This window comes from Aulonocara sp. 'chitande type north' Nkhata Bay, linkage group LG9 (genome assembly GCF_057382095.1).
Source record: "Aulonocara sp. 'chitande type north' Nkhata Bay isolate Kocher_YH1m ecotype deep benthic linkage group LG9, A_spYH_male_GT1.1, whole genome shotgun sequence".
NCBI lineage: Eukaryota > Metazoa > Chordata > Actinopteri > Cichliformes > Cichlidae > Aulonocara > Aulonocara sp. 'chitande type north' Nkhata Bay.
The window spans coordinates 29173938-29201629 of NC_141352.1; the positions used below are offsets into that span (position 1 = coordinate 29173938).

The 27692-nt window shown below is 41.4% G+C and overlaps 2 protein-coding genes across 2 annotated transcripts in view; both read right to left on the minus strand.

Moving 5' to 3' along the window:
• The window catches only part of LOC147322323 (uncharacterized), a 333216-nt gene that overhangs the window by 114049 nt on the left and 191475 nt on the right, over positions 1-27692 (minus strand). The window lies entirely within an intron of this gene.
• Positions 10603-27062, minus strand: LOC147322328 (uncharacterized). Its single transcript, XM_086306861.1, has 3 exons — positions 24378-27062; positions 15762-16526; positions 10603-15436 (listed from the first exon to the last, which is right to left on the minus strand). The coding sequence occupies exons 1-3, from the start codon at positions 24393-24395 to the stop codon at positions 14744-14746; spliced, it is 1476 nt and encodes a 491-aa protein (XP_086162987.1). The 5' UTR covers positions 24396-27062; the 3' UTR covers positions 10603-14743.

The window sequence follows — 27692 nt, forward strand, 5'->3', positions numbered from 1 at the left end:
CTGCTCGAAATGCGGCCCTCAAATGTGTCCTTCATTTCCCTGAATTCTAAAGATGTGTCGTGTAGACTTCGTGGCCCAACACATCCCAGATTGCATAGCGCGGCGGTGGGTGTGGATAATTTTGCCGAAAAAAACGTTGGAAGCGGAGCGGCCAAAGAGTAAACGTTTAAAAGTAAGTACTGTTATGATGTCTCAACAGGACCTGGAAAAACTAGTCCATGCATTCATCTTTAGTAGGCTTGATTACTGTAACAGCATCTTTACAGGTCTACCTAAAAAATCAGTCAGACAACTGCAGCTCATTCAGAACTCTGCTGCTCGAGTCCTCACTAAGACCAAACAAGTGGACCACACCAGTCCAGCTCTGAGGTCTTTACTCTGGCTGCCTGTCCGTCAGAGGATAGACTTTGAAGTTCTGATGCTGGTCTATAAAGCTCTGAATGGTTTAGGACCAAGATACATCAGTGACCTCCTGACCCAGTATGAACCTTCCAGATCCCTCAGGTCACCTGAATCCGTTTTTTTTTATCAGTTCCCAGAGTCAGAACCAGACACGGAGAAGCTGCATTCAGCTTTTATGCTCCATATATCTGGAACAAACTCCCAGAAACCTCAGATCAGCTGAAACACTCAGTTTATTTAAATCCAGGTTGAAGACTCACCTGTTCTCAGCTGCATTTAAATAAAGCACCAAATCCACACTTTTAAGCTTAAATTCTTTTTAATCAATTTTAAATCGTGCTTTTTATTGTTGTTTTTTAATGTCTCTGTAAAGCACTTTGAATGACCTTATTGTTGAATTGTGCTATATAAATAAACTCGCCTTACTGAATATTATGTCACTTATTTATTTGCAAATGTTTAATAATGAAGAACATTAAAGCATTACTGTTGGCCACATGTCGGCAGAGTTATGTGACATTAGTGATGTTTGTACTGACTTGGTTTTAAAGCCTTTAAAATATTCACTGTTCAATAGTCGACCTTAATCTTACACAGAATGTGATGATTTTATGGATAATTAAAGTCAGTCATATATCCACAAACACAACAAGCTGAAAGTCAGTGATGCTGCTCGGTTTGCAGTCCTGAATATCACGGCACAAGCAGGATTCACTGCACTGTTAATGTTAGCTATGTTATATTGCTGTCTCTGTTCGGTGGTGTCGAGCCAAACGGACTTTAACGTGTGTTTGAACGAGCTGACGGTTCACTCGTTAAGCTGAAAGAAAGATGCCTCCGTGCAAGCTTGAACATGTTGCGTATGCCGTCGGAACTGGATTTCAGTCTAAACTGGTGTCCGTGTTGGTCCTGCAGAGAATCAGAGTTGGAAAAGTTGTTAATGTAGCAAAAAACAAAATGTAATGCATTTTGTTCATAATCTCTTTAAAGCCATGATCTTTTTTTATCGATGTCACTGGAGTGGGTAAATGAGTCTGAAAAGTTAAAAAAACAGATTTACATTTATTGTTTATTACTTTTATCGAACATCATCCCATCCCATTTATACTATTTAAGAAATAACGTGTAAAATAACCTTTTGTTTGCCTTTGGAGACTCTGCGTTTGAACCATCCCAAATATCGGCACCAGGGAACCAACTCCTCAAGCCGGTAAAAAGGTCAAGGACACAGTTACACGATCGCTAAACTAACCTGTTTTTGAATAAAACAAAACCATATAAGCACGATCCCTGGTGTTTTGGTAGATCCCTGGTTTATGATAGCAGCAACATTAACGAGACTGAGACAGCTCTGTCTTAACGTGGCGACTTCGTTTATTGCCAAACTGCAACAACAAACACACACGACACAACCACCAGAGGGTGCTGCATGAACCATTGAATTAGTCCTTACCATAACATCCCCCCTTCTGAGTACATTATAAACTATAATATTTTCTGTAATAATCCACTTTTATGTCAATACTGAAATTACTGCAACTTAACTTATAGCTGGATACTCCAAGGCTGTTACATTAACTCAAATCTATAACAAACTTTTATTGCTTTTATTTATAACTATTATTTATTTAACTGTGTGAACTTATTCTAACTATGAAGGTGGGGTAGACAACCCAGTCCTTCAACTGAGTGAGGGGATTATTCTGCCCCGGGCTGGTCACTCAGGTGCTCGTGAGTACCTTCTACCTAAATCAAAGTCCTTAAGGTACCTCGGTGGGTTTCTGTCTCTTGTAGGATATCTTCTTTCAGTAGTCTGGTTACTTGGTGGTATAAGAGACTGCTGAACCTGGTTCGAAACAGGGCTGCTGCTGTTCTCTGGTTCTCTGGTTGTTCAGTTGGTTCAGTCTTGGTCCCTTTTAGTGTGATGAGATGGCTCCTGTTTCGACGTAGAAGCCCCCTCGGGGTCTCCACAAGGTAAGAACGTGGTGTATCTGCTCTGCTTGATATAGTCCCATTTGTTTTCATGTCCGTGATCCAAACTTGATCTCCTGGGTGTAGTCCAGTGAGGTCTTGTGCTCTGTGTCTGTTGTTGAACCATTTCCACTGTTTTTCTCTCTCCTTTTCTTCTCTCTCTCTCAGTTTAGTGATGTTTGTGCAGCCTGGGTTGAGGCAGGATGGAACTACGGGAACTTCTCCCCATGAGAAGCTCTGCAGGGCTATGTCCATTGGCAAGTGGTGTGGCGCGATATGCCATGAGAGCGAGATATGGGTCTCCTTCTTTCTGTAGAAGGCTCTTTACTGTTCTCACTGCTCTTTCAGCCTCACCATTGCTCTGAGGGAATCTCGGACTGGAAGTGGTGTGGGCAAAGCCCCACTCTGAAGCAAACTTTTGGAAGTGTTCTGAGGAGAATTGTGGGCCATTATCTGACCTTAACTCTGTTGGTATGCCGTGGCGTGTGAATATGGACTTTAAGTGGTCAATCACTGCTGCTGATGTGGTAGAGGACAGCTTAGCTATTTCTATGTATCGTGAGAAATAGTCCACTGCAACCAAATACTGGCTGTTACTGCACTCAAAATGATCAGCACCAACTAACTCCCACGGCCATGTAGGAAACTCAGTTGGCATGAGTGTTTCCCTGGGTTGCGGTCTCACCTTTGCACATGTCTCACATTCTGCTACCAGCTGTTGTAGTTGAGAGTTCAGTCCTGGCCACCATACCGACTACTTGCCTCGTTCCCTGGACTTTACAATGCCCTGGTGACCTGTGTGCAGTCATGTCAAAACATCTTTTTCTAATATCTTTGGAATAACTATATGCATACCTTTTAGGAGAAGTTCATTTTCAGCAGTCAGGTCTCCTGCATGCTGGTGGTATGGGAAACATGGACCTGGTATCTTGAGTTTGCCCGGCCAGCCGTTCTTGCAGTAGAGTTTGATTTGTTTTAGTGTTTCGTCTTTGTCTTGCTGCTCTCTTATTTGTTGTAGTCTCTCCTCTGTTGCAGGAAGACCTGAAATCACCTGATGTGCATACAGGTCTATTTCGTCTCTTAATGTCTCGTCACAAACCATCCTTTCTGGTGCTCTGGACAGCACGTCTGCAGTTGCTATGTGTTTGCCCGGGACATGTGAGATGGTGAAAGAGTACCTCATTAATCTCATTCTCAGTCTTTGTATTCGTGGTGGCAGTTCGTCTAAGTTCTTGGAGCCCAAAAGTGGTACTAACGGCTTGTGATCTGTCTCAACATGGAACTCAATGCCTATAAGAAAATCAGAGACTCGCTCGCATGCCCAGGTTATGGCTAGTGCTTCCTTCTCTATTTGAGCATACCTTTGTTCTGTGGGGGTTAATGCTCTTGAAGCGAAGGCCACTGGCTTGGTTGTGTCATCCTCTTGTTCCTAAAGTAGCACCGCTCCTAGTCCATAGGAGGATGCATCAGCTGATACTGTTGTTTGTGCTTTGGGGTTGTAGAGTGCCAAGTTCGGTGGTTTACTCAGTTCTGACTTAATGTTGTCAAACGCAGTTTGTTGAGCCTCACTCCAACACCACATGTTTTTGGTACTGAGTAGTTCTCTCAATGGCTGTGTTTTCTCTGCTAAGTGGGGAAGGTACTTTTCTAGATGGTTAACCATTCCCAGGAATCATCTCACTCCACCCACATCGGTGGGTGCGTCCATGTTGCTGACCGCTTTCACTTTTTCTGGGTCTGCTTTGACTCCTGTAGTGTCAATGATCTGTCCGAGGAACTTGATTGAGGTCTTTGCAAACTCACATTTCTCACTTTTCAATGTCACCCCAGCTTTTGTGACCTGTTCAAGGACTGCGACCAGTCTCTTGTCGTGCTGGGCCTGTGTCAGCATAAACCAGAATGTCATCCATTTGGCAGACAACTCCATCCAGCCCCTCCAAAAGCTGAGGCATTCGTTTTTGAAAATGCTCAGGTGCTGAGGATATGCCGAAACAGAGTCTAATGAAACAGTACCTTCCGAATGGTGTGATAAAGGTTGTGAGGAGAGCTGAATGCTTGGACAAAGGTATTTGCCAAAATCCTGAGTTAGCCTCGAGTTTTGAGAACAACTTTGCGCCTTCTAGCTGTCCTAGGGTGTACTCAACTGATGGCAACATGTGTCTTTCTCTTTTCACAGAATATTTCAGTTTGGTCAAGTCCACGCACACACGCACTTCATCTTTGTTTGGTTTAGGTACTGGAACTATTCCTGCACACCAGTCAGTAGGCTGCTCTACTCTGGAGATTACCCCTAAGTCTTCCATACGAGGAAGCTCTCTTTTGACTTTGGGCAACAGGGGAAGCTGGACCCTTCTTGGGGTTGACAGGGCAAATGGCTAAGCATATGCTTTAAGCTCAGTTTTGTATTCCCCCTCCATTCGGCCTAACCTGCTGAATAGTTTTGGAAACTGCTGCTTTACTGCCTCTACCGAAGTGAGTGACACTGCTTCTACTCTGGCCACTAACGCAAGTGCTACACTTGCTTGGAGGCTAAGTAACTGTGATATTCTGGATTAGGCTCTTAAAAGGATCAGGACAGGAGGACGTGGATAGATGCCTTTATTGAACAGCAGGACATCACACACTAACTTGTTGTTTCTTAGCGGTGCAGAAACTACCCTTTTTTGTTGTTATATATTGGTCAACCAAGAACTAGCCCTGTAACAGGCACTTCTGTATTTTACCACTGGGGGGCAACAATCCACTCTATTACATTCCTCCCCTTTTACATTTGTAATTGAAATAAGCAACCCTTTAAAGAATGTATTTCACTGCCCCCACCAAAAAGAAATATTCTGTGGCCCTTACGAACAATGAACAAATGTAGCCATTACTTCCATTATTAACTCTTCACTTCTAAAATAACTGGCAGTAAATAACTAAAACATAACTCTACATTTTCAAAGATTCAGTCTCTTTGGGGGAACTCTGCGTCTCTCTGGGTATCTGCGTTCCACAGATGGGCTTTGGGTGGTTTCTGGGTTGGATACTGGTGGTTCATCGGTTGTCTGTTTAGGTGGTTCAGGAGGTAAGGAGTGTGATGTTAAAATCACAGGTGGACTTGGTGGTATCTCTGGAACAACACTGTCCATACTCACTTCCGGCCGTCCCTCTGAAACCGGTGAAAATATAACTGGGGGTTTCTCCACAGTCTGTCTCCATGGTAACAGGTGATCCACATGTATTGTGCGTGTTCTCTGTCCCTCTTGTATCAGGTAAGTAACACTTCCCATTTTCTTCAGAACTGTTCCCTGAGTCCATTTTGTTTCCCCCCCCCCTGAAGTTTCGGATACGCACAGCGTCTCCCTCCGAAAAAACACGAACAGGTTGGGTTTTGTAATCATGGTGTCGCTTCTGCTCAGACAGACAATGTGTCTGCTTAGTTCAGGTTTCAGCAGGCTGAAGCGAGTCCGGATCTGACGTTTCAGGAACAACTCTGCTGGTGTACGACCCGTCACAGTGTGCGGTGTACTGCGATACATGATAAGGAAGTTTGCCAAACGATGACTGAGTGGCAATGTGGCCTTACCATCTGCTTCCAGCACATTTTTCATCAGGGATCGTTTCAGGATTTGTACTGACCTCTCTGCTGCCCCGTTTGATGCAGGATGATAGGCAGGAACAGCTGTGTGTCTGATCCCATTTAACTCCAGAAACTGATTGAATTCCTTTGACACAAGTTGAGGTCCATTGTCTGAAACAAGCTCTTCTGGAAGTCCATATGAAGCAAATAAACCTCTCAAAACCTCAATGGTGTTGTGTGAGGTAATGGATGGCATAGGGAACACTTCCAACCATTTTGAATGACTGTCAATGACAACTAAAAAGTACTGCTTGCCTTTTTCAGCGAAATCAATGTGAATCCGTTGCCAAACTCTCTCAGGCCACTTCCACGGATGGAGTGGTGCAACGGGTGGTGACTTCTGTACAGCCTGACAGACTGAGCAGCTTTGAACCAGTTCTTGTATATCACCATCACAGCCTGGCCACCACAGGTAACTGCGAGCGAGTGCTTTCATACGACAGATACCTGGATGTTCATGATGCAGGTCTTCCAGCACTTTCTGTTGGTAAACCGGTGGAATGATGACCCGTTGTCCCCAAAGAACACATCCTTGTTCTGCTGACAGCTCGTGCCTGCGTGTAAAGTAAGGCTTAAGTGATTCGTCTTGCATATAACTCGGCCACCCATTCATGGTGTAGCTCCAGACCTTGCTGAGGATTGGATCCTTCATGGTTGCTCTCTCAATGTCTTTAGCTACTATTGGTAGCTCTTCCACATGTGAGAAATAGAAGATACTTCCCTCCTCGGCAATGTTTTCTGGCGTATTCCGAGGTAGACGTGACAATGCATCTGCATTAGCATGTTCAGCTGATCTTCTATATTCAATGTCATAGTTGTATGCCATTAGAATAAGAGCCCAGCGTTGCATTCTTAGTGCAGCGAGTGTTGGGACAGCTGACTTTGGCCCTAGTATAGCCAGCAGTGGCTTATGATCTGTTATGAGGGTGAATTTCCTTCCATACAGATATTTATGGAATTTCTTTACTCCAAAAATTATGGCAAGGGCCTCTTTTTCTATCTGGGCATACTTTCGCTCAGCTTCAGTTAATGTTCTTGATGCGAAAGCCACAGGCCTTTCCTCTCCATTTTCCATGACATGAGAGATGACTGCGCCCAATCCATAAGGTGATGCATCACAGGCTAACTTCAATGGCAGATTTGTGCTGTAGTGCACCAACACTTTGTTCTGCAGCAGTAGACTTTTTGCATCCCTGAATGCTTTTGCACATTCCATGGTCCAAATCCATTTAGCATCTTTTCTCAACAGGTTATGCAAAGGCTGAAGAATGGTGGATGGATTTTCCAAAAATCGACTGTAGTAATTTAGAAGACCAAGAAAAGACTTCAGTTCAGTGACGTTTGTTGGTTCTGGTGCATTTGCTATGGCTGCTACCTTTTCCTCTAAAGGATGCAGACCATCCCTGTCAATACGATGTCCCAGGTACTCCACACTGCTCTGAAGAAAGTGGCACTTGGAAAGCTTCACTCTGACACCATGCTTCTCCAGACGTGTGAGTACTTCCTCCAACCTCTTCAAATGATCCCTTTCAGATGAAGCAGTGATGAGGATGTCATCCAAAAAGCAGGTCACATGCTCCATCCCCTGAAGGATTTGATCCATCACAGACTGGAAAAGAGCCGGAGCACTGGAAACACCATAGCTGAGGCGATTGTACTTATAGAGACCTTTGTGTGTGTTGATGACCAGATACTTCTCTGATTCTTCATCTAACTGTAGCTGCTGATAGGCATGAGAAAGGTCAAGTTTACTGAAGGATGTTCCTCCAGCTAAAGTGGCAAACAAATCTTCAGTATTTGGAAGTGGATATCTTTCCTCTTCAACACACTGGTTGACACTGACTTTGTAGTCACCACATATCCTAATTGTTTTGTCTGCCTTTGGCACAGTAACAATAGGGGATGCCCACTCACTTTTCTCAACCTTTGAAATAACCTTCACCTTTTCCAATCTGTCCAGCTCCTTTTCCACAGCTTCTTTTAGTGCATAAGGAACTGGGCGAGCTTTACAGAAAATTGGTGTGGTGTTTGGTTTAGTGTGGATTCTAGCTTTAAATCCCTTTATGCAGCCTTGGTCATCCGAAAACACTGCCTGATGGCGCTGAATCACTTCTAGTACTCCTGGCTTTGCTTCTTTCTGCACCAGTACCTTGTGTACTGTGAAAATCTGTTTCCAGTTCAGCTGTAGTTTCTTTAACCAGTTTCGTCCAATCAGAGCTGGTCTGTCTCCCTGAACAACGATCAGTGGTAGGGTGATGTTTTGAGTCCCATACTGTACTGGTAACATAATATATCCACGCACAGCAATGTGTTGGCCTGAGTAGGACTTGAGCTTTAGCCCACTGGCTGGTTTTATACGGAAATGAGTGAGATGCATCTGATAATACTTGTCTGATACTACCGACACTGCTGATCCTGTATCCAGCAGCATGGTGGTGTTCTTGCTCCCAAGCGCAACATCCACTGTGTATCCCTTCTCACTGGAGGTGATGGAGTACATTGAATAAACTCCAAAAAGTTCAGCTTCATCATTCCTACTTGAGCATTCATCCTCAGTTTCCAAATACTGAGTTTGCTGACTGAATTTTTTATTCCTGCAAGCACGTGCAATGTGTCCTATTTTTGCACAAACATGACACTTTTCACTCTTAAATTTGCACTCACGTGCTGAATGCTTTCCACCACAACGATAACATGGTTGCTTCATTCCTGTGTCTTTTTTAGGTCCCTTCCAGTTCTTTGGCTTGTTATTGCCCTCTTGCCTGTTCTGTCCTTTCCATCCTTTGTTGAAAAAATGTGGAGCATTTGTCAAGGCATTTACGTGGTGAGGGTCCTGGCGTCCTGAGAACTCCATCGTATTTTTCGAAGCGAGTTCCATGGATACGGCAATCTCACATGCACGTGGAAATGTAAGATCCTTTTCCGATAGTAGCTTGCGCTGCACAGCATCAGAACGCAGCCCACTAACAAAACGATCCCTCAGGGCCTCATCCAAATATTGTCCAAAATCACATGTGGCTGACAACTGCCTCAGGGCGACAACATAGTCAGAAACTGCCTCCCCTTCTTTCTGGTTACGTTTCTGAAAACGAAAACGCTCAGCTATCACCACTGGAGTCGGCTTATAATGCACACTTAACGCCCCAGTCAGCGCTGCATATCCCATGGTACTCGGTACCCTCGGAGACACCAGATTCTTTAGCAGCCTGTATGTATCTGCTCCGATCACAGAGAGAAACGTGCACACTTTCTTCTCATCGGAAACATCATTTGCCAACATCCATTGCTCCAACCGCTCCAAATATGACTCAAAATCTTCCTTCGATTCATTATACTCTTCAACACGACCCACATGCATCGCCATGTTAGCTCACCAAAAGCTGTTTCGCTGCAGCTGTGAAGAAAACGCCTTGGTTTGTCTTTTCCTTTACATGTGAACACAGCCCTTCTACAGCCTCTGTCACGCTGTGGAAATCTTTAGAATCCTCGTCGCCAGTTGTGATATTCTGGATTAGGCTCTTAAAAGGATCAGGACAGGAGGACGTGGATAGATGCCTTTATTGAACAGCAGGACATCACACACTAACTTGTTGTTTCTTAGCGGTGCAGAAACTACCCTTTTTTGTTGTTATATATTGGTCAACCAAGAACTAGCCCTGTAACAGGCACTTCTGTATTTTACCACTGGGGGGCAACAATCCACTCTATTACAGTAACCCTTGCGTCAGGTCTGCTACTTCATACACAGGCTGTACTGTAGTTTTTCTTGGAGTGCTCAGGTTAACAGTAAATTTCCCTCTAACTGCTAGTGGAGACATTCCCGCCCCATACAGTTTCAGATCTGTGGGTTGCAGCTGTGGTTTTTGTGCTTTTCAGGCAAGACGGTTACGTCCGCTCCTGTGTCAATTTTGAGCCAGCAGTCCACATTGTTAACTTTTATTTTAGTCAACCACGCATCCTCATTTCTCTCTGAAGCTACTGTTCCCAAAAATGCTACCTCCCTTTCTTCACTGTCACCACCTGCTGCACGTATTTCTCCCACTGCCCCAGACCTGCACACGCTTGCATAGTGACCTTTCTTTTTACACTGATTGCAGAGTACCTCTTTGGCTGGGCACAGGTTCTTGCTGTGAAAGGGTGTCTTTCCACATCGACTGCATTGGCTTTTCACATTCCTCTCTGTGTTTTGTGGCACAGTCTTTCTTGGTTTGTAGTGTTTTACTTTTTCTTTAATGACGTCCACATTACAAGGATTTTCCTGCTTGAAGTTGTTTTTAAGAAGATCCTGCTGCTTCTTAACAAGCTCACTTTGGCGAATCCGTATCACTGCTTTTTCTAACGTGAGCTCCGCGTCCATTTGCAGTTGCTTCGAGAGCCTCTTGTCTCTTATTCCAACAACGAGTCTGTCTCTTATCATTTCACTGTGCAGCGCCCCGTAGCCACAATGCTCAGCCAAGGCATATAGCGATGTAATAAACCCGTCTGCAGTCTCTCCTGCTTCTTGCTGTCTTTGGTTGAACTTTGCACGTTCAAAGATAACATTTCTTCTGACTACAAAGTGTGCCTCAAGTTTGTCTTTGAGAGTGTGGTACTCGCCTCCTCTTCGGTCAGGTTCAACGAAGTGATCACGTCTTCAGCTTCATCGCCCATTGTATATATCAGAGTGATAACCTGGTTTTCGTCCAATTGTAGCTCAAGTCCGGATGCTATACTGAACCTCTCAAAGCGTCAGATCCATTTCGGCCACTCTTCTGGTTTGAAAAGTCGAACTTCGGTGGCGGTGATACTTGGAAGGCTGCCGGCGCAGCTGCCATGCTGCTAGTCGCGAGATGCTATTTAGCGTTTGCTAATTTGTTAGCTTAGCTCTTACTGTGGCTGTTAATGCAAACTTGCAGGGCAGGTTCTCTCCGGTGAGAAAGCTTTCGTTATCGTGACGTTTTTCTTCTCTCCTGAATACTTCTGACACCATCTTTTGGGAGATCCCCGGTTTATGATAGCAGCAACATTAACGAGACTGAGACAGCTCTGTCTTAACATGGCGACTTCGTTTATTGCCAAGCTGCAACAACAAACACACACGACACAACCACCAGAGGGTGCTGCATGAACCATTGAATTAGTCCGTACCATAACACCTGGAATCTCGGTTTAAAAAAAGAAGCACTACAAATTACTTTTCTTATGTTTAGTATACAGGAGTTGCTGCTCACACTCTGAGTTGCACTAATGTGTCTGTCAGACGTCCCAAATGGACAGACCACACGCGCAGTCACACCGGACATCTCCTGACCTTATTTCCACGAGCCCTCGACTCAGCTGCAATGTACTTACGGGGTCAGTTTCATCAAAATTATCTGCTGTCATTCACACATAAGTTGAGCAATGGTTTAACCAATTTTCCATCAAACCATAAAGGGATGCCGGAATTAAACAGAACATTGGATGTAATTTACGGAAATATAAGTTTGACTATGGAGCACATCTCCTTCAGCGTTCACAATAATGGATTGCATGTCTCTCAGTCAACTAACTGTTTAGGGGGGGAAAGCGGCTAATAGTTAGTGGGCTCTGTGTTTGTTGTTTTTTAATCACACTAGGAGTGAACAAAAGCAGAAAAAAAAACCCTGTAAAGATGCAGACTGTGAAAGTCTGGTATATATCATAAATTTTACCAGCTGTAACTGAGTTTTTTGTGTTTTAAATTATAAGCACGTGTCAAGACTTCTGTCTCCCAGCAACATTACCGATGTGATCCTTCTTTTTTGTTCCCTATTAATGATCTACGGTAAATTGTGATATTGCCCCCATAAAATAATAAGTCTTTAACGAAATCATTGTGATACAGAGATTTGGATTCTTGTGCGTGCAATGTGCATGAAGTTAGATAAACAAGAATTTTAGTCAAGATTTGATGTACTTCTGTGTTTACTGGTGCAGACTGGTTATGTGGATTTGCTATATGAATATGCTCAAGAGTCTGTTTGAGCTAAGAAACTTGAAATATATACATATAATTTTAAATCAGTAACATAGATAAAATGTTTTTGGATAACAAACGAGTCACATTTTAAACACCGTTTGAATAATCAAAGAGACAATTATAAAGCGCAGGCTACAACAGACATGCTTAACGGGAGCAGAGAAACACGCTGTATTGTCTCTTCTCCTTAAGTTGCTGGCTGTCTGAGTGGTGTCCAAGAAACGATGTGGGCTTCATAGATGATTGGCAAATCTTCTGGAGGAAACCTGGTCTTGTTAGGAGAGATGGCATCCATCCCACTTTGGATGGAGCAGCTCTCATTTCTAGAAATATGGACACATTTATTAAACCCCCTAAAATATGACTATCCAGAGCTGGGACCAGGAAGCAGACTTGCAGTCTTACACGCCTCTCTGCAGCTTCTCTCCTCCTGAAACGACAGCCTCAACATAGCATTTAATCTGTTATTAGACTATTAAATATTTCACTTTAATTTTGCAACTATGCGGTCACTTCTGTCTTTAAACAAAATATTTTCCAGTTACAGAAATCATGAAATCCAAACTAAAGTGTTACTGTTGCTATATGCATTTAATATAAATAATCGATGATGGTGCTGACATGAAGGAAGAGAAAGTTACAGGTTGCATCCTTTGAGTTTGTCTTTGGGCGATTTTTATGACAGATGTTTCTGTTCAATTCTTACAGACGCTGTGACCTCGAACTTAAGCAGGTCGTAAAGTATGTGCAGCTCAATAACTTCATAATTACACCCTGTGGTATTTAGGCAGCAGAACAACTAAAAACTAGAAAGCGAAAATTTCAGAAGAAATTTTAAGTGTGCCTATGCCGCTGCTAATCAGAATCAGAATCAGAATACTTTATTGATCCCTGGGGGAAATTATTTTTGTTACAGTGCTCCATTTTAAACCAACATTAAGACAAGACAAGACAGACAATACGCTAAATAAGAATAGTACAATATATACATATATATACATACATACATAAGTCACTTATAAATAAATAGTTGGAAAAGAAACACGTGTAGTTGTAGCAGCAAACAGTGTGTTAAGTGGATGCGTTGTACAGGGAGATGGCCACAGGCAGGAAAGATTTCCTGTGTCGTTCAGTGGTGCTTTTCGGTAATCTCAGTCTCTCACTGAACGAGCTCCTGTGACTGACCAGCATGTCATGGAGTGGGTGGGAGGTGTTATCCAACATTGTCTTTATCTTGGACAGCATCCGCCTCTCCGACACCACCTTGAGGGAGTCCAGCTCCATCCCCACAACATTGCTGGCCTTACGGATTAATCAGTGTAGTTTGCCATTCATACGGCTACAGAGAGCAAAACTCAGCAGAGCAGCCATTCTCCACCATGAACTATGATAAAAACAAACACCGCTCACGCCTCACAGATAACAGCTTACAGTTTTGTGTAAAGATGAGGTGACTTCGTACAGCCCTGATTTGCAGACGCTGTGCGCAGAGGTTCATGAGCAGAAGTCCCATTGTACCACAGCAGACCCGACAATGTTTGCATGAACACGCTTTGAAGCATTAAGTTATGGACCACTTTTCACACATGGTTGGTGTACCCACACAGCCAGCTGTAGCTTTTCAACTAACAGCCCAACACACACCCAAAAAACAGCCGAGAGAGCACAGACTTTACGCCCGTAGGTCCACATCCCCTGCAGCAGCACTGCAGACCACGCCCCGCCACACACATCAAACATGTAAAATAAATATTTATGCACTTTTGCATTCACTTTTTATTTTTACACAGTGTTCTGAATGATTAATAATGGTCTACAGCCAATCTTGTGTATTATTATAAAAACTTTGGTTGTAAGATTCAGATAACTATTTAATAAAAGCTAAATATTTTATATGAGAGTAAGAAAGAAAAGTATATCTTTGTGCCCCCCTTTCCCTGTTAATGCCCCACCTGGCCCCCTGGCAAAAGCTTTGCTAGATCCGCACCTGCACAGTTACCAGCTGTCAGCTACACAGAAAAGGAGCTTGGTGTTATTCGTCTCTCAGAAACAGTTCATAACTTCCCTTCCACTCATTCATGTCACCTAAAAGGTAAACCTGTTTCTTGATCACCAGTTCAGCTCTGATGATTCAGTAAGGACATCTCCTGATTTGGACCAGCCGTTTTTAAAGCTGTGGCTCCAGCAAAAATCAGCTGATACTAGAAATTAAAATCAAATGAATTCTAACAACAGCTGATCAAGCTAAAACGTGCTGCTGTTGTTTAGCGCGATAAATAAACAAGAGAGAAAAGCCGATCATCCACAAATAATGAATAAATTAGGAGCTGAAGCTAAAAGGACAGTTTATTTGTACCATCTTCATGTCAACACATTGAAGAACATCACAGATGAAGAAACATTAAAAACTTCCACACTACACAAAGCAAGAAAAATAGCTTTTCTTTCAGGTGGTTTCAGAAAAAACAGAAACATCAAACACCTCCAAGACTCTCTTTGAAAGAACTGAAAACCTTTATTCTCATGGTCCAATCATGAGTGAACTCCCCGATGAAGCCTTGTGTGCTAAAACATGTCAGAGTTTTAAAGGTTAAACATGAGTTTCCAAAACGTTTTGCTGGAGAACAATGAACTATTTGACTGAGTTTCAATTATTTACAGACGAGCAAAACCAGAACAGAGAAAAAAGGACAAAACTGACTCAGTAAAACGACAGAAAATAAGATCCCATGTAAATCTGTATGTAGAAGTTCAGCCCAGCAACCAGTTCAGTTCAACACAAGTTTAAATGATTCTATCTGAACTCTGTGGAGCCTGATCTCAAGCTTTTTGAGTCTGACACTGAAACCAGAGGATCTTTCTGTCTCTTCAGATTCACTGTGATCCAGTGATGGGAGTGATTTCAGCCCTGAGTGATCACGCTGATGTTTGCACAGAGCAGACAATGAGGTGAATGTTTGGGCACATTGGTAACAGTGAAACAGTTTATTAGTAACGTGGGATCGTTTGTGTTCGGAGTATGAACTGAGATTCCTGAAGCTCTTGTCACACTGGTCACAGCTGTAGTTTCCTTCCATGTGTGTACGTTCATGCTTGTTACGACTATTTGAATGTGAGAAGCTTTTGTCACAGTGTCTGCACTTGTATGGTTTCTCTCCTGTGTGGACTCGTTTGTGTGATTTAAGCTCACATGCAGTGGTGAAGGATGACCCACACTGATCACAGAGGTGCTTTTTAACCCCACTGTGAATCAGTTCATGTTGTTTTAAGTGATGCGATGTGGTGAAGCTTCTCCCACATTCTTTGCAGTATTTCAGTTTGTCTCCAGTGTGTCTACGTTGATGTCTTTTTAGGGTCTTTTGCTGACTGAAAGTTTTTCCACAAAGGTCACAACGAAAGTCTTTCCCACCACCACGGTGATGACAGGGTTGAGAACTGGATCCATCTGTGTCGCTCTGCTTCTAAACAAAGACACAAAGACAGTGTAAGTCAGTCCTTCAACACTTTTATCCTGAACGTCGCCTGAAATAAAGAGCATCTCTGCAGACGTCCAATTACATTTGACTGTTTCAGTTAACACACTCAGTTTACTGGGCTGCAATAACTACAATACTACCACCATAATACTACAGTAATACTAAAATCATAACTGACATGAAAATCTGAATAATCACTCAGAGCTGCTTTTCCATGCAGTAGAATTGCTAACATGCTAACACAGTTTAATGAGCAGAGTTGTTCCAAACAGTCAGGCTAAAATGACAAGATAACAATATAAATACATACCTCACAGCAACTGCGCTTGTAGAGTCTCTTTCTGGTGTGGATCTGTTGGTGTTCTCTCAGGTGACGTGGAGCTTTAAAAGTCTTCTCACACAGGTCACATTTATAAGGTCGTCCCTCAGTGTGAGCAAACATGTGTTGTTTTAACTGTGTGTCTGTTATAAATTCTTTGCCACACTGTTCACAGCAGTACACAACATGTCTCGTGTGAATGCGTAGATGTATATTTCGGTGCCCTCTCTGGCTGAAAGTCTTTCCACAGATGTCACAGTTGTACGCCTTAATTCCAGAGTGGATAACTAGATGCCTCTGTAAGTTGCTACTGTGAGTAAAAGCTCTGCCACACTGATCACAGATGTACGCTTTAACTCCACTGTGGATGAGTTGGTGTTGTTTTAGGGAATCCTTCCAGGAAAAAGACTTTCCACACAAGTCACAGCTGAACGGTCTCTCTCCAGTGTGGATGACCTGATGATGTTTTAGGTCATCCTTCCCAGTAAAATCCTTCCCACACTCGTCACAGCTGTATGCCTTAATTCCAGAGTGGGTAAGTAGATGCCTCTGTAAGCTGCTACTGCGAGTAAAAGCTCTGCCACACTGATCACAGCTGTACGCTTTAACTCCACTGTGGATGACCTGATGACGTTTTAGTTCATTCTTCCCAGCAAAATCCTTCCCACACTCGTCACAGGTGTATGTTTTCTCTCTCTTTCTTCTGTGAGGTTTGTCGGCCTCCTGAGAGCGCTGACTTCTCGCTCCATGTTGGTCCTGCAGTGACAGAGATACAATACAAATACAATCACAGAAAATATTATACAATTAAGTGGATTCAAAATATCCACATAATTGCAGGTTTTTAAACATATTACACACAAAGTCAACTACAACCCCTGAAATTGCCTTATTACTCGATGCTGAGAAGGCATTTGACCGGGTGGAGTGGATTATCTGTTTTGTACTCTACATAAATTTGGATTTGGCCCTAATTTCATTTCATGGATTCAGTTACTTTACTCCTCACCTATGGCACGTGTTAGAACAAATTCGTTATTCTCTTCTTATTTCCCACTTCTCCGTGGTACAAGACAAGGTTGTCCCTTATCCCCTCTTCTTTTTGCATTATCAATTGAACCACTGGCGATTAAACTGCAAGCTGACAGTTGCATTAAGGGCATCTTCAGAGGTGACCAGGAGCACAAAATATCCTTATATGCTGACAACCTACTGCTGTATATGTCAGAGCCTTTATGCTCTCTTCCCCGTGCTCTTGCCATTTTTGAATGTTTTGGTAATATTTCAGGTTACAAGTTGAACCTGCATAAAAGTGAACTTCTCTGTGTCAACTCTATAGCCAGGAAGATTTCGTTTTCAGATTTTCAATTTAACGTTAAATCAAGGTATGTGACCTATCTGGGGGTTAAGGTTACCCACTCATACAAAGGTCTATATGAAAGAAACTTTGTCCCGCTGCTTAAGAATACTGAGACAGATCTTCAGAGATGGAACAATTTACCACTGTCATTAATTGGTCGCATCAATTCTATCAAAATGAACATACTACCCAAGTTCCTTTATTTATTTCAATGTATCCCATGCTACTTACCCAATAAGTATTTTATAACACTGAATAAGCATATCTCTGCATTTATTTGGAATGGCAAAAGTCCACGAATTCGTAAAGATTTCATGCAGAGGACTAGGCCAATGGGTGGATTAGCCTTGCCAAACTTTCAGTCTCATAATTGGGCAGCAAATATTCGTAATATGCTGTACTGGATGAGTAATGTTACTACAGAGACTCCAGCTTGGCTCCAAATTGAGTCATCCAGTTGTGGCAAAATTTGCCTATCAGCTTTGTTGAGTTCAGCTCTCCCATTAGAACTCTACACCTATAAACGTAACCCTTTGTTGTATGACTCGCTCAGAATCTGGGTGCAATGTAGGAAAAGGTTGGGGTTACACTTAATGTCAATTAAAGCACCTATCTGCTCTAATCATATGTTCCCACCCTCCATGATGGATTCTGCCTTTAAAATATGGGAAAGTAATGGCCTTAGAAATATCAAAGACCTTTTTGTAGATGGGATTTTTGCCTCATTCACGCAGCTCCTGAAGCAGTTTAATGTTCCTCGGCAACATTTTTTTCGTTATCTACAAATTCGTCACTTTGTAAAGAGTCGATTTCCTTCATTTCCGGAACTACCTGAGGAAACTTCTTTGGATAAAATTATCAATATAAACGTTCATAAGAGAGGGGCGATTAAAGAAATCTATGCTATATTATCAGATCTTCAATCTCCTTCTCTCTTCATCCTTAAAGCACAGTGGGAGAAAGACCTTGGGATGACTATAACAGATGAACTCTGGCAATCTTTTCTCCGGAGGGTACACTCTTCTTCGATATGTGCCAGGCATGGGCTCCTGCAATTCAAGGTCCTACACCGATTACATATCTCCAAGGAAAAGTTAGCAAAGTTCTATCCAGGAGCTGACCCTCTGTGTAACAGATGTAAAGCAGAAACAGGTTCGCTCCTTCATACCTTTTGGACATGCCCCAATCTTCATAACTATTGGCTGTCTATATTTAACACTGTCTGTCAGAGATGTATAACGTTAAATATGATCCTTCTGCTCTAACGGCTATCTTTGGGGTGATACCTCAAGACATCACTTTGCCAAAACACTATTCGAATTCTATTGCCTTTGCTTCACTTATCGCAAGGCGCCTTATACTTTTAAAATGGAAGCAGGAAGCTCCTCCCACACATGAACAGTGGCTTGCAGAGCTCATGAGGTCTTTACATTTAGAAAAGATGAGATATACACTGGCAGGTTCAACCACCAAATTTCTTAAGGCATGGCAGCCATTCCTGATGTACATGGAAACATTTAAAATGACCACCCTATCATGACCGGATGCCATATCTCTATACCACTATCATAGTTAACTGTACACTGAACGTCCCTTATACATTTTATTTTTATATTTGTTTGTTGTTGTTTGTTTGTTTTTTGTTGGTTTGTAGGGGGTTCTTTGGTTTGTTTGTTTGTTTGTTTTCCTTCTCTATTTCTGTTATCTTTTGGGGTATTGTAAATACTGAACAGCAAACTACTGTATGTTCAATGTTTTGTTGTTAATATTCTGCTGTGACTGAAAATAAAATTTATTAAAATAAAAAAAAAAAATCCACATAATTTGGCTCTTACATCCACAGTGAGGTTTCACAATTGATAAAATATAAGCAATCAATAATAATAATATCAATAAAATTGAGACACATTGCACAAATTCCAAAAACAAATAATCTCTTACAATATTTACAACAACTAAAAGTTCTGTAAATCGACTTTTACGTGTTCATTGAAGTTTTGAATAGTTTGAATAGTAGCTGATTTTATAAGGCAATTTATTCCACTTAAAAGTTGCTCTAAATATAACAGTTTTACAAAAAGTTACTTTTAACTCGAGCATTTACTAAATTGCAGTTTGTTGAAAACTGTGTAATATGATTATGTATTTCATCTGGATACTGCAGCTGAGCAGAAATAAATGTGGTGTGTTTAACAGAATTGCGTTCTTTATAAATACAAGTAAGCCATAGAATATTTTAGCCTGTACAGGAAGCCAAGAAAGTTGATTATGCATTTTATCAATATTAGTATAGCATGAACATCTTAACACTAATCTGGACACCTTATTCTGGACTAACTGAAGTCTGTTAAGATCTGTCTTATTAGCTGCTGACCAAATGATTGAACAATACTCCAGATGAGACATTACTAGTGCATTAATGACATCTTTCATAACTGAAGAAGTGATACACAAAGAGCATTTCATAGCCATAGCTATGCCTTGTCCCATTTTCTTAATAACAGCGTCGATGTGCTGAGACCATGAAAGGTGGTGATTTATGGTAACTACTTATGAGCACCTGCAATCGTTCTGGTGCTGTGACATGAAAACAAACGCTGACCCGAGACTCTGGCACACAGTTTTGCCTCTTTTGATCATTTTAATGTGTGATTAGTGTACGATCAGGGTGCCTTTCATGTAGGGCTGGGCTATATCATACCGTTCACAGTAATACCGGTATAATGTTGGGCAACGATGAGAAAATGAAATATTACAATAGAATATGGGTAAAACGCGCATGCGCAGTGCCTTTGTTTTCACACGCACATGGAGGAAAAAGCATGGCGGCGACGGAGAATGAGAAGGGTGAAAGCGGATCATTGAATGAAACAGATGAACCAGAATTGGTTTGTAAAAATGCTTCAACTTCAGTGGTGTGGAACTGGTTTAGCTTTCGTACGTCAGATACACAACAAAGCACTATTTGTGGTAGAGCATGCTAGCAGGCCGTCGTTATTACCGTGTTTTTTGGAAAATACGGCACACTTAAAATCAATCCTTTCATTTTTCTGAAAATCGACGGTGCCCCTTATAATCCTGTGTGTCTTATGTAGGAATTGTTGTTTACCAAACTGTTGTTGGAAGAAGTTGCTGTTGGAGGCCGTTTTGGTACCATTCTTTATTCATGGCTGTGTTTTTGGGCAAAATTGTGAGTGAGCCCACTCCCTTGGATGAGAAGCAACCCCACACACGAATGGTCTCAGGATGCTTTGCTGTTGGCATGACACATGATGGTAGCGCTCACCTTTTCTTCTCCAGACAAGACTTTTTCCAGATGTCCTAAACAATCGAAAAGAGGCTTCAGTGGAGAATATGACTTTGCCCCAGTCCTCAGCAGTCCATTCACCATACTTTCTGTGGAAGATCAATCTGCCCCTGATGGGGATTTTTTGGAGAGAAGTTGCTTCTTTGCTGCCCTCTTGACACCAGGCCGTCTTCCAAAAGTCTTCGCCTCACTGTGCGTGCAGATGCGCTCACACCTGCCTGCTGCCATTCCTGAGCACGCTCTGCACTCCGATCCTGCAGCTGAGTCCTCTTTAGGAGACGATCCTGGTGCTTGCTGGACTTTCTTGGGTGTGCTGAAGCCTTCTTATCAAGAATTGAACCTCTTTCCTTGAAGTTCTTGATGATCCAATAAATTGTTGATTTAGATGCAATCTTAGTAGCCACAATATTCTTGCCTGTGAAGCCAATTTTATGCAATGCAATGATGGCTGCACGCGTGTCTTTACAGGTCACCATGGTTTACAATGGAAGAACAATGATTTCAAGCACCACCCTCCTGTTAACATGTCAGGTCTGCCATTCTAACCCAATCAGCCTGACTTAGGCTGTATCCCAAATCAGGGTCTGCAGCCTTAAAGGCCGCATTATAAGGCCGATTACGTCACGGTAACAGCGAGGCTGTCCCAATTCAAAGGCTGCTCAAAATGATTTTTTCATATCACGATATGTTTTTTTCATTTCAGGCGATAACGATATATATCACGATATAAGCCAAATAACTATATTTGTAAGATTTAAATGTGCCTTTGCTCACAAGTAAAATGTGAAATAATCAGCAGCTTGTTTTAATTTTATATATTTATTTCCCATAATAAGTTCAACAGGGTAGATGTACTTAAGGAACATGAGACTTTTTCAGATAAATAAAGGCAAATATTGCAAACTACACAAAAGGCAGCCGCTAAAGAGTTTAAGTTTCAAAATAGAACAAACAAAACAGGCTACTAAATTGTCAATTCCACTTAGAAACAAAATATTAATTCTAAAAATAAATCTTAGTTTGTTTTACAGAAGAACAGACAAAATTGACTAACCTTTGTCAATATCAAATAAACTGAGAACTAAAAGGAAATTCTCAATCTCTCCTTGTTGTATAGCTGAGCTTTTCAAACAGTTTTAACAGTTACTTAGTCTGACAAAAGCCGAATGACGAATTAGCGCTTCCAGTCAGAGACTGAGCATGCACTGGTTTATTGTATTTCCAGACTTGCTTTCAGTACAATTTACACTGAACGCTACTCTGTTTTTGTCAGACTTGAAATAGCCGAAATACCTTCACACTACGGAACTTCTATGGCTTTTCCGTTCGACAATCTCTCCGGCATTGGAACCATCATCTGTTTTCTCTTCAGTCACGCTCTTGGTTGTTTTTTCTCTAGTCGGCACACTCATTTCCTCCATTGCCCGGGCGGTACGGTGGCTGGCTGCTTCCCAAACAAATACACATGTGCGGCTTGGCACTTGAGCTGTATGTAACAAGTCACGTGACGTGACGCTGCGGCTGTGATTGGTTCGGCTCTGCACTACTTTATTTGGATTGGCTGGTCTTTTTTTTTTTCTTTTTTCTTTTTAAGAGGACAAGAGCGGCGAGGTCTATCGCAATAGTTTAATTTTTCTATCGAGATACATATCGTTATCGTTCTATCACCCAGCTCTAGTTTAAAATAACTAATTGTCTGTCCTGAATCAGTCTTATTAGGTAATGTTCAAATAATTGTATCATTCCAGTGTTTTCAGTGTGGGACAAAGTACTCAGGGCCTTCAAGTTACACACTATGAAAGGCAGAAACAAGTTTAATATTCAGAAACCTAAAGTATGTATCAGCAGCAGAATGGAGCTAAAAATAAATGTTTGTTTCAGTTCTATGAAGCTTTGAGTATTTTGGATCAGTAGCACTGCTGTGTTTGTTGCATCATATTGCTGTAATTGTTTATATGCTTTATATGTTCTGAGGTAAGTTGATCTATAGTGTTAAATCATATTCTATAAGGATGTTATGTGTGTGGTTTTTTCCCATATTACCAACATGCCAATTTGTTTGTTGTGATTTATTATCAGCCAGACTCATTTTTGCTTTAAATGACAAATTTATTTAGGACGGAGTGATTTATCTAAGTCTGGAATGGTACGTGTTAACAGCCGCTCATAGATCCTACCTGCCGGATCTTCTTTTCATTGATATTGCTGTTATGACTGATGAAGCCGAGCTGGTGGGTTTCTGTGTTGACTAAGTAACGTGTTAAAGCTATAAATATGACTATTACTAAACTGTACTGTCATTGATAGTGTTGCTTTGTTAATGTTGTATGGTTGTTTTATTTTGTGTCTTTCAGTTGATTACCTGGCTTCTGTAAAGGCACGGTTACTGTACTGGTGTTAGTTTATGCTTGTGCAATAAAACTTGTAAAAGGCAGCAACCAGATGTCCGAGCCTGAGTACGACACAGTTTCATCAGTTAAAACACACCCTTACGGTGGGAGTTTGCTAAATTAAAGGTAGTTAGCTTAGTAAAAAACCGTACATTATGTGTTTGTATACTTTCTGCCCAGTTTGACCCATTTAGCAGAAGTCAGCCCGTTTAAGGCTCTGATATCTATTCTGTGTGACTTAAAGCAGTTATGACATGGTCTGATTTTCTCACCCAATAAAGGAATATTTAATATATCAGTCTACTCTTCATTTTATCAGCAACAGTTATCACAGCTCGTACATTTGCTTTTTACACATATATGTAAGCATTGAGCCAAATTTAGTAATGCCAACAAATTAAAGGAACAATATTTGTCTCTTATATATGATACATCTATATATACACTGTCAAAGATACTTGTCTTTGAGTGAAGTGATTAACATAATAACTATAATATTGGCCATATTATAGTTACGTTACCAAAGTGAGATGACTTTAGTCTCATGAACAACATCAGCTAATTGTTATTTACCAGCTAAACTTAAAATGACTGTTCAGTACAGAAATGAAACCCAACAATCATGTCCAAGAATACCACTTTCCCATCATCTAGATGTTTATACCATATGTCATCTGTCATATGAATTAGAGCTGAGCTGGTAAAATGACCAGCTGGTTCAGTGAAGAAAAATGTCTGATTGTAACCTGAGGGGTTTTTTTACATTAAGGAAAAGGCACCAAATATCAAACACATTTAAGCCTAAACAGTAACACATGAAAGTAGAGCAGGGCGATATGACCAAAAATATTTATCACGATATACATTTGAAAATTTGTGATAACAATATAACTGACGATATAATTGAGACAAGACAAAATACTTTACAACTCCACAACTTTATTAAAAATCCCATCAATGTAATTTCACTTAAACAAGCAGCTGTTTTTATGTGTATTAAAGATATATAAATTTTTAACAGTGCAAATGGAAATTGCTTGCTGACAGTTTAACCAAAAGGATTTTCCAGAGGAAATTGGCCGACATTTGCTCCAAGGCATTTGTATTTGCACTGTTAAATTTTTATATAACTTTAATACACATAAAAAAAACAGCTGCTTGTTTAAGTGAAAATACATTGATGGGGTTTTTTTTGCACTAATGAAGTTGTGGAGTTGGCCACGACTCTATAACCTCTTTTTAAGTCTTGTGGATATTATACATAGTTATGCTCAGGATATGTCGGCCAATTTCCACTGGAAATGCCTTTTGGTTAAACTGTCAGCAAGCAATTTTCATTTGCACTGTTAAAAATTTATATATCTTTAATACACATAAAAACAGCTGCTTGTTTAAGTGAAAATACATTGATGGGGTTTTTAATAAAGTTGTAGAGTTGTAAAGTATTATGTCTCGCCTCAATTATATCGTCAGTTCTATCATTATCGCAAATTTTCAAATGTATATCGTGATAAATATTTTTGGTCATATTGCCCTGCTCTGTCTGTCACCTTCTGTGTTGAGCTCATTGTTTTCTCTGTAGTGACTCAGCTGAGTCCAAGTAGCTGAAAATGTTCCTCTACTGCTCCGTCAGACTCTTCTCCTCCTGCTGATCAGCTGGGACACAAAACAGATCTTTGTTAGGCTCCACACTGCACTGAAGAGTCAAAGTGTCTCATATGTTCATCTGACAATAAAAAACAACAAAGTTTTGCTTCCCGAGTTGGGCAAACAGACACAAAAGGTTTGAGCACGGATACCAAATTTAGCAGTATGGCAGACCAGTAGCAGGAGAGACTGAGGTCTGTTATTAGAATCAAATGCCCAGTAGGCCAACACAACAATAGAGATTGAAAATGTGACGTCATTCAGGGGTGAAACCGCAAAGGATTGTGGGAACTCGTGGCAAGAGGTACTAATGCACGCAGGCTTTCAATTGAAATCAATCACACAGCGATAAAAAGAAACACAAAAAATGGCAAGCAAAAATTAAATTATATGCAGCAGTCTCTGACTTGAAGAAATTTGTTTAACCCTTTACAGCCGATCGGAGCGGGCACGCTCTGTTTTGCGTAACTATTTTTAAATCCCGGTAGCTCTGCAACCAAGTAAGCTAGCGCAATAATTTTTTTTGCATATGAAACTGGAGGAGTTGTACTTACATCTTATGCCATCAGCTTGTCCTAGGTCACAGTTTCCTTCCACATATAGCTTTGCAAAAACTGCATAAAAATCACTTGCAGCAACAAAAACATGATATTCCAGAAACACGCTTCGCCGATCCATTAGCTGTTTGTAACACTTCCTACGTCCATCAGCGCGAACTATCACATGACCGCATGACCTGCCCGAAACCGGAAGTGACGTCATTTTGCGGAAATGTAGTTTTTTACGATCGGGGCCTTATGAGCTTGTGTTTTACTTGTTATGTGTTTTAAAAAGTTATGTTTGAGTTTATGACTTTATGTGTCGTTTCTGGGATGCTTAAGACTCATATTGCACTGCTGGAAATAGTTTATTTTGATGCATATGCTGTTATTTTGCAAATTTGCACTATAATATTTATTTTCGTTTTTCCTGCAGTATATAAAAATTGGTGTATTTCAAAAATAAAACTATGAAGACACTCAAAATAAATTTCCTGTGGTGGGAAACTAGTTTGTGTAACTTTTTTGTATTTACAGTTTTGAGGGATAAGCCTCTTAAATTTCTCTAACTAGAAATATATGTTAAAAAAACAAAAACGATTTTCAATTTTTTTTGTAGTTTATTGCACTTTTTTGCAATTTATGTAATTACTATGCACCTAATGCAGACATATTATTAAAGTTTGGGCTATAATGGTTGTATTGATGTATAGCAACTTGAAATGCTCCCAAAAATGGCTCCACAGCATGTAAAAATATAATATAAGCTCTGGCGAACTTGGTTCTATGGTAGGTCTTAAAGGGTTAACATTTAAACCTATTTTCTGCATATTCCAACATATATAAAATAATTTTTTGTGTTTACACTGAGTTTTTCATAGATGCAAGTAAAACGCAGCAGAAAATAAATAAAATCTAAGATTAAGCAGCAATAAATCCTTTTGTTCTTAAATCTATTGTCACCTGTTTAGCAGGAGTGGAGCCAGCTGCTGAGTGAGCCCTCATCTGGGACTCTCCTCAGCTCTTACTGGAACAGTGGCGCGGCTGCCCCTCTGTTGGTCTTCCATGGTCTCTTGTGTTCTGGGGGCCTCTGGATGTCTGGAGTTTTGATCTCCTCCATACCCGCTTCACACCCCGGAGGACGGGGCTGTGGCCCCCCCACACACTCCCTAGCAGATCATTACATGGAGAAACCTTTGGAATGCAAGCGCGCGGATCCACACAGGTATGCACACATGGGTATTCACTGCTCGTAGACCCAAATTACACCTTTCTTGGCTGCTACTTCGAAGCACATCTGTCCTGCGTGCTGCACAACAACATTGAATATTTAGTATTTACTGCTGTTTACACTTAGCTAGATTAATGCGATGGTGTTGTGTTTAGTATGTTGCTTTGTTTTTTTTTTCTGCTTGTTTTCTATTCTTCTCTCAACAGGTGATCCAGGAGATTTTTATTTTTTTTCTCCCCCCCTTTCTCACTGTCCCTCTCCCCTTCTGTTTTTCCTTTCCTTCCTCTTTCTTTCTCCCTTTCCTATCCCTCACTCATGTCTGTCCCGTCTGTAACATCTGAAAATAAAATATAATAAATAATAAAAACAAAGATCGACCAAATGGACCAATACGGCAATGCCACGATGATCCATTTGGCAAAGTAAATCCATTGGGTATCCTTGTTGGTCTTCAGACAACAATTCTGATGGCTAAAGAACCAAATGGGACAGGCAAAAAAGAAAAAAAAAAAAAAAAAAAAAAGAGTGGAGCCAGCAGAGGTTTGCCTGGTGCTGCAGTGGTCATATCAGTGGGAGGATCGGGGGGTTTCTCTGTGAATTTCACATTCCTGTGGAAGCGTGCTAGGTGCTTGCTCAGATTTGAAGTTTAATTTTTTGCTGTAGAAAGAGTGTACAGGGGACGCTATTGTTTTTGTCACTTTTTATGGAATCAAGCTCAAAGTAATGTCAGTACTTCTACTTTAAATGCTGCATAGTCGTACCCTCTTCCGCACTCCATATTATTCATTGTTGATCTGCACACGTCTGTTGCTGCCACTGATGTCACACACACTTATGTCATTGTCATGAGACACTCTCACAAACAAAATCACTGTTTAGTAATGCAGGTGGGGGGTAGGTCCCAGATGGCTTGGGGATAGAAGCTCCTCTTGAGTCTCTCTGTCCTTGCCTGGATGATGCAGAACCTTCTACCAGATTGCAGAAGTTGGAACAGTTTGTTGCCAGGATGGGACGGGTCATTCAGTATCTGCGCTGCTCTAGTCCGGCATCTCCTGGTGTAGGTGTCCTGAAGCGGGGGGAGAGCAATCCTGCAGCAGCGTTCTGCTGTACGGATCACTCTCTGAAGAGCTTTTTGGTCCTTCACACAGCTGTTCCCAAACCAGGATGTGATGTTCTGTGTGAGCATGCTCTCCACAGCGCCTGTATAGAAAATCCTGAAGATCTTTGGAGAGACTCTGATCTTCCTCAGTTGTTGTAGGTGTTACAGGCGCTGAGGAGATGTGGACACTGAGATACTTGAAGGACTGCACCCTCTCCACTGGAGCTCCATTGATGATAATGGGCTTGTAGTCTCTGTGCTGACTCCTTCTGAAGTCCACCACCAGCTCCTTGGTCTTGCCAACATTCAGCTGGAGATGGTTGTCCTGGCACCATGATGCCAGATTCTT